At 52.0% G+C, this 7722-nt stretch overlaps 2 protein-coding genes across 2 annotated transcripts in view; both read left to right on the top strand.

Moving 5' to 3' along the window:
- Positions 1 to 1480: 1480 nt before the first annotated feature.
- BBA_09633 (reverse transcriptase) lies at positions 1481 to 2358 on the top strand (the record flags this gene model as incomplete). Its single annotated transcript, XM_008604730.1, has 3 exons — positions 1481 to 1633; positions 1670 to 2116; positions 2194 to 2358. The coding sequence occupies 3 exons, from the start codon at positions 1481 to 1483 to the stop codon at positions 2356 to 2358; spliced, it is 765 nt and encodes a 254-aa protein (XP_008602952.1).
- A 473-nt stretch (positions 2359 to 2831) lies between these two features.
- Positions 2832 to 7722, top strand: part of BBA_09632 (phosphotransferase family protein) — a gene marked incomplete at both ends in the record, with an annotated part of 5699 nt that continues 808 nt past the window's right edge. Inside the window, 10 exons of the mRNA XM_008604729.1 lie at positions 2832 to 2977; positions 3282 to 3394; positions 3442 to 3730; positions 3959 to 5489; positions 5548 to 5667; positions 5876 to 5947; positions 6079 to 6460; positions 6687 to 6985; positions 7037 to 7305; positions 7398 to 7615. Coding sequence (XP_008602951.1) covers positions 2832 to 2977; positions 3282 to 3394; positions 3442 to 3730; positions 3959 to 5489; positions 5548 to 5667; positions 5876 to 5947; positions 6079 to 6460; positions 6687 to 6985; positions 7037 to 7305; positions 7398 to 7615 — 3439 coding nt within the window. The remainder of the gene's footprint in view (positions 2978 to 3281; positions 3395 to 3441; positions 3731 to 3958; positions 5490 to 5547; positions 5668 to 5875; positions 5948 to 6078; positions 6461 to 6686; positions 6986 to 7036; positions 7306 to 7397; positions 7616 to 7722) is intronic.

The raw sequence follows: 7722 nt of genomic DNA, 5'->3' as shown, positions 1-7722 counted from the left end.
TGTGACTTCTCAGCCGCCTATTCGATGTACCCATCGAGAGACAAGCGGGGATGTAGTGACCACAGATCCCTGCAGCCTGGTTGACAGGGAAGTTTTGCAACAGTCTCCCCTATAGGCCTCCGTAGCCCTCCTCTGAGCCGTTCTGGTCGAACCGCGACGCCGAGCTTGAAGGCCGGGCCGGTGCGTAATACGCCTGAAAGACTGAATGCGACGACGGAGAAAAGTAGTGGACGATGTACCCGTATTACCTCGGAGGCGGTCGAAGCGGGAGAGGCGCGCGCGTGGTGACCAGGGGAGTCAACACGCCAGAGGCTGCCATTTCTGGCATGCAAAGGAGCGATCGCACGCCGAGATACAACAAATGAGGGGAAAAACGACTGAACAGGGCAGATTAATTGAAATCCTCCATCAGAAAATTGGTGAGATGCAGCAGAAGCTCGGTCAAGCGAAAGACGAACTCAAGCAAGCATGCGAGGACTTGGATCAGACGCGTACTGCGCTTAAAGCCATCACCAATTCGACCGTCTTGAGTAGCCCATGGCCTTCCTACGCCGACATCGCGCGGACTCCACCGGACAGCCATCCAGGCAACTTTACGACGCTATCGACTACTCGCACGACCAGTGCAAGCTCAAGCAATGATCTATGTGAAAGGTGCGAACGCGCAAGCATTGACAGATGCATGCGGTCTGCTTAGGGCAACGATTACGAAAACAAGGCGAGATGAGGGGCAAGTCGTCGACGTGGTCCTCGTTGGAAACTTCAACATCCAAGACCAGCTATGGTGAGTTGAAGATGTGTCGCTGATTAGGCAAGGAGAGGCGGACGAGATTATTGATTCTATGAGTGAACACAGTCTTGGCAGCCTGCTAACCAGGGGGACAAAACATGGCAAGGGCGAGAGTACGAATCGACGATTGATCTAGTTCTGGCTTCTGAGGGACTAGCACAAAACCTCGTCAGTTGCAGGACGTGTAACACGGAACATGGCTCGGACCACAGGACTATTGAGACCATACTGAAACGGCGACAGCTGAGACATACGACCAGGAGAGGCTGCTGCTAGAAGACCGCTGTGGAAAGAGATTCAGGCGAGGATAGCGGCGAACTTGACGGACGCGACCGGTGACATTGTACATGAGAGGATGGATGCGCTTGTGTCTGCGGTGTTGGAAGCGGTTCACGCACCAAAGGCACGGCCATCACCGTACTCGAAGTGATGGTGGACATCGAACTTGACGCAGCTTCGGCAGGTGTACACATACTGGCGCAACCGAGCAATAGCAGTAAGACGCGCTGGATGTGCTGATCAGGATCTCCACGACACAGCCGAGGCAGCAGCCAAAAAGTACCATGATGCCATCCGACAACAGAAGAAAGCGCACTGGAGAACTTTCTGGCAGGCAACGACAATGGATGGCAAGCTGGCAAGTATCTTAAGTCGGACAATGAGGCGGCATTCGGCAAGGTACCGCGGCTCATGCGTGCCGATGGCACCCGTACAAACTCCAATGCAGAGCAAGTGGAGGAGCTCCTGACTACTTCCTTCCCGCCACTGCCGCAGCACATCGAAGAGGAAGACGAGCGCCCACTGCGGGCGGCTGTGCCTAAGACGGACCTGACTTTGGAGGAGGTATAACGCCAGTTGATGACGGCTAAATCGTGAAAGGCGCCGGGTAAAGACGGTCTACCAATGGTGGTTTGGCAGCAGATCTGGCCCGTGGTCCAGCACTATGTGCTGGCGTTGTTCCAGGCATCTCTCGACGAAGGGTTATTGCCGCATCGGTGGCGACACGCCAAAGCCATCCCGCTCAAGAAAAGCAACAAAGAAGACTACGGCGTTGGAGGATCCTGGCGGCCGATATCGTTGCTATGCACACTGGGCAAAGTGTTAGAATCTGTTGTTGCTGAAGGAATCTCCCATGCGGTGGAGACGTTTGGTTTGCTTCCTACTAATCATTTTGGAGGACGTAAGCAACGATCGGTGGAACAGGCGCTATTGCTGTTGCAAGAACAGATCTATGCAGCCTGGAGGGGAGGACGGGTGTTGAGTCTTGTCATTTTCGACGTGAAGGGTGCATACAACGGCGTCTTCAAGGATCAATTGCTTCAGAGAGTGCGGACAAGAAGCGTGCCAGAGACGATTGACCGCTGAATTGAAGCTTCTGCTCTGACAGAACAGCCTCACTTCAGGTCAACGGACAGGAGACCGACGTGCAAGCTCAGCCCCAGGCAGGGCTACCGCAGGGCTCCCCGTTGTCTCCCGTTGCATACCTCTTTTTTAACGCGGACCTGGTGCAACGCAGGATCGATACTGACGAAGGAGCAATCGCTTTTATGAACGACTTCACAGCCTGAGTCACTGGTCCTACGGCTCAAAGCAACCTGGCAGGAGTCCGGTTGATTGTTGAGCAAGCGGCGAATTGGGAACGGCGAAGCGGAGCGACGTTTGAGGCGAAGAAAACGGCAATTATGCACTTTACTCGGAACGCACGCAAACCCGACACAACGCCCATTAGGTGTAAAGGGCAGCTTGTGCCGCCCAAAGAACACACTAAAATTTTAGGCGTGGTGATGGATACAATATATAATGAACATTTATTTGCCAAGAATAATGGCATTGGTTATGTTCCTGCTTCGGTAGTCTTATCCTTGCTCAAGTCAAAAGCTGGTGCATGGTACTAGACGACTCCAACCGCCAAAGGACCCACCCAGTTTTTGAACCAAGTTAAGAAGAACGATCCCCGGCTCAAGATATTGTCTCTACAACCCTATGCAGCGCTCGACCCGTCCAGCGTTTCGAACAAGAGCGTCAATGGCCCAGAACCGAAATGCCGCAACGTAGAGCCCGCGCCCGCGCCGGGCGCCGCAGCCGCATAACACCCGAAATGAAGAAAAACTTATGTGATGAGCTTACCACCGATCCCGAGCTGGATATTGACGAGATGATGCAGACAGTGTTGTGCAGACAGGACTGGTGTGTAGAACCAAGATATGATAGGGTGAACGGGAACGCGGCGTTGCCCGTGTGCAGGCAAGTAGGTTAGGTAGCGAGTCACTCGTAGCCATCTAATCGTAGCGCCCGCGATGTTGCTGTGAGGGTGGGGGTGTGCTGCATCAGAGTGGAGCTTATTCGGTCGAGAATCCTTTGATGACGAGTGTGTGTAACTTGCTGAAAGATTCACGATGGTAGGGAGGATCTGGCTGGGTCAGCGTGATTGCGGGGTTGGCGTTGGCCAGCCAGTTTCCAACACTTGCTCCTGCTGCGTGCGCTGTAATAGGTACCAGGACAACCCAGCACCTGATATGAAACTGGATGCGTCCCCTTTGGATCAGCTTCCAGCATCCCAACTCTTTCGTCAACAATCCAGGCATCGAATATTTCTCCATTTCAGTAGGCACCACCCCTCTCGGGCTTGATATTGCGCCTGTCTAACGCAGGCTTGCTTCACAGATACCTTCCCCTGAAGCTCGATAACATGTCTTCCAGCGACGAAAAGACTGACCCTGCTAAACAGACAGAATTTCAGCTGGGTATCTCCAAGTCAAATGCTACGGCGCTGGAAACTCAAGGTCATGCATCTGCAGAACGGCGTGGTGTGTCATATGGGGCCGGATCATACAGGCTTCCAAATGCCACGGAAGAGACACAGATGACTTCAGCGGCAGATGTCTCTGTCGAGAAAAGGCAGCATGTAACGGAGAGCATCGCCAAAAGCTACAGTTCTAAGTGAGATGTTGCACGCAAATGTGTTGTTGAAGGACACTTTAGTGGATTCTGATTCCTACAGATAGCGTAGTATCCATCTTTCTCCACCTTTGAGTGATGAGTGCCCTAAAGAAGTGTGCAGTTTATTGAGGTGCAACCAAGGGTGCAAACCCTGCTTGCTTTGGTACGTGTTGACTGCTGACTATCTAAAGCCAGATCAGCAGCTAACGAAGTCAACCCCTGAATCAGAGTTGGGTCTCCGCTGGGTGGGGCGTTGTCAATCCACAAAGGGAGTGTCAGCTCAAAGTCAACTCCTTCACAACAATCTGTCCATGAGATTGTATTTCTTTGTAACCCGCTCCTGCCGAAAATGCGACCGCGAATGCTATTTGACGATGTAGCATGGGAGGAGAGCGAGCGCGTCGAACGTGAGTGGATAAAGTCTCTCTTTGAGGAGTCAACACTACGGGCAATTGGCGATTTCATCGTGAAGCATCGGGGCGGTATCCCCACAGAGATGTGCGATCCAAAGGCTGGCGCTTTCAACGCTCTGTTCCGCATGAAGTTTCAAGATGGCGGCTCAGCTGTGATTCGATTTCCCAAACCTGGCGCCACGATGTTTCCCGAGGAGAAGGTTCGCAATGAGGTCGCCATGATCAGGTACATCCAAGACCATACCACCATACCAGTGCCGTTTATTCTTCACTGGGGTACTAAAGAGGAAAGCCCGCTTGGATTGGGCCCTTTCATTATCATGGAATACATTAACCATGAGATGGATATGGGTGCGGCTCTCAACACAGCTGGCCGTGGCACTCAAGACCGGCCACTTCTCGACCCCAACATTGACCCTGCTAAGCTCGAAACGCTATACGGCCAGATGGCAGATATTCTACTACAGCTTTCTACTTTGGAGCTTCCAGCCATAGGGTCTCTTCAACAATCTGACGAGTTCTCTTGGGGTGTGACGCACCGCCCACTGTCCATCCACATGAATGAACTGGTTAGGCTGGGAACCCTACCGAGAGCGAAATTGCCTGATGCTAGCTTTGAGTCTTCATCGGACTATCTTAAGAGCCTTTCACAACTGCATCTGGAGCATTTAATTTGGCAGCGAAACGATGCCGTACAGTCGAAGCCAGATTGCCAGCGAAAATATGTCGCCAGGCATCTGTTCCGAAAGCTTGCAAGTGAAAGGAAACTTTTATCTGTTAAGCATGACAACGGACCGTTCAAAATCTGGTGCGATGATTTGCGGCCATCGAATATACTGCTTGATGCGAGTCTGAAAATTGTAGGGGTTATTGACTGGGAGTTCGCGTACGCCGCACCGGCCGAGTTCTCCTTTGCACCACCATGGTGGTTGCTTCTCGAACAGCCAGAGTATTGGCCGAATGGTATGAATGAGTGGTCGGATATATACGAAAGTCGCTTGCAAACATTTTTGAAAGTCCTAGAGAAATGTGAAGCATCCGCTATTGCGTCCGGCAAGTTGCAGGATGGTAAGCAGCTATCATTCAGAATGCGCCAGAGTTGGGATAACAGTGAGTTCTGGATTGTGTATGCGGCGCGCAAGAACTTTGCTTTTGATGCAATCTTCTGGGAAAAGTTGGATCCAAAATTTTTTGGCCCTGGAGAATCGCCTAAGGATGTTTGGAAGCAGAGACTTAGTCTGCTAGATGAACGAGTCCGGGAGAATATGGAACCATTTGTCCAGAAGAAGCTGAAGGATAACGAGACGAGGGAACTGGCATGGGAGCCGGATGAATTGATTCCTAGTGTTTAGAACTAGTAACAATTACGGAATGGAGCTATTGAACAATCGGACAGCGTTGTAGCACGGCCACCCAAGTGACACAGGTACCACAGATGAGGGAATCAAGAAAAAGACGATGCTACCTTCGCCAGGGGCTTCGTCCTCATATGAGCACATTCAGGTGGAAGACATGTTTGCACTCGTAAGTTCAAGGCGCCTCGTCAAATTTTGTTGTACTATACAATGTATTGTTATGAGTCCAAATCGGTTGTTCCAGCCAGGATAGAAGTTGCAAATGACAGGGCCGCGTGCAGAAGCGACTAAACTGCCATCCAAATTCCAGCTTTTGTTCCTTCAGGCACAGGGTGTATTGATATTATGTACTGTTCAAGTATATCAATATTACCTAGAAATACAGCACTCTACCCATCAGCATAATGTCGTCCTTGGGCTCAGCAGCCATGCCGCTGATCGCTTGGCAAGTAGGCCCGTGAACTGCTCCGGCCCGCCCCCGCGCCACCCGCAACAGATTCCTAAAACAGTCGACGATGGCTAACTCCAGTTGACTAGCGTTGTGTAAACACAAAAATGACCACTAACTACTGCCAACTAGCACAAACTAACGCTCACTAGCTGTCGCTCGCCTGCTCCGACCAAAGTCATTCCTGTGGATTTGATCATCGTTACTGTAACTGTTTTCGCACATAGTCTCCTTGCGTTGCATAGCTATGTTGGAATGCCTGAAGCCGGTGACTCAAGAAACGACCGAGATTTCGACCAGTCGAGTACGCTGATCGCCCAACTAGCCTGCTTTTGCCTCCTGAGCCTCAGCCAGCAGGCGCTCACAGGCCGTCGGCTTGAGGCGGCATTGGATCAAACGGCGCGTCACCTGAGAAAATGGGAAAAAACCGATTACCAAGATCCAGCAACATCGCCAGAGTCACATAACAAAGACTCACCGTCAGCTTCGCCCACAGCAAGCGCCAGCAATCGAAGTAAATATTCCGTCGGCAAGGGCAACAACGACGGCCGCAAAGGCTCAGCATCAGCACCTACGAGGCAATACTGCACACAAGCCTGTCTTCTTGGCCTCAAGTCTGACGCAGACTTATTATTATAGAAATGTGCCAAACAGAGAGCACGGAATTTGTGGAGTATATTGACGACGTCGCTATCGTGGCAGTCGGGCCATCTGCACCTCGTAACTGCAAAACTCTCAAGGCCATTCACCACAAAATGGAAAATGCGCCGCAAAGCACGGCTCGAAATTTGCGCCCGCCAAGTACGAGCTTGTGCATTTCACCAAGGACCCGACAGCGACCAGCACGCATGCTCTCCGTCTGCTTAATACCAAGGTGAAAGCATCCCCGTCATGCAAGTACATAAGTGTCCACATGGACACTAGATTGCGATGGGACTATCACCGAGAAAAATTAGAGGCGGGAGCCACCGCGCGACTGTCTGCTCTCTCGGTCTTGGCATCCTCATCATGGGGTACGGGGCTTACAAAGCTCCGACAAGTATACAGGGCCATGATTGTGCCGCAGATGCTGTACGGATGTTCGGCCTAGTTCATCCCCGACTCGGGGTATACCAGCCGGGGGAGCTCCATGATCAGCGCTATTCGCAAGATTCAACGTCGCGCTGTGCAAACCATCACGGGCGCTTTCCGTACGACAGCGGGCAGCGCAGTCGACGTTGAAGCCCACCTGCTGCCAATGCTTCAACAGCTTGAGCAGACAGCGGTTGAGACGACAATGCGCATAAGAACCACGCCGTTGTTCAACGACATGGTCGCGGTTGTGGCAACCGGGAGAGAGGGTGTCAGCTTTCCGACGCCGTAAGCCCTCTTGACCGATTTTCAACAATTTTCGAGGACAAGTTCGGCGCCCAACTTAAGCAAATTCGTGGGCACCTCTGATGTATCCACAGTATACGCGGCGAAGCCAGTCCCGGCCAATGCACCATTTTCACCGATTACCAAGCGGCACTTCAAGCCATACAGAACCCAAAGAGCCCGTCCGGCCAATACATCCTTACTGAGGCAGTACAGGCCCTGAACGCACTGCGGAGTCATAAGTGGAACACTCAGTTCCGCTGGATCCCCGCACATGTCGGAGTGCCTGGAAACAGTTGTTTCCGAACGGCAGGTAACGTCAGCAGCTCTGATACGGAGGCTGAAGCTACCAAAAGCAATTATCAAGGGATCAAACATCACAATGTATCAGTAGTGTCGCAACGCAACAAAAGCAAGCTA

This window comes from Beauveria bassiana (assembly GCF_000280675.1).
Source record: "Beauveria bassiana ARSEF 2860 unplaced genomic scaffold BBA_S00060, whole genome shotgun sequence".
Classification (NCBI taxonomy): Eukaryota; Fungi; Ascomycota; class Sordariomycetes; order Hypocreales; family Cordycipitaceae; genus Beauveria; species Beauveria bassiana.
Note: the sequence above shows the minus strand (reverse complement) of the source record. Positions and strands in the feature narration are given on the sequence as shown.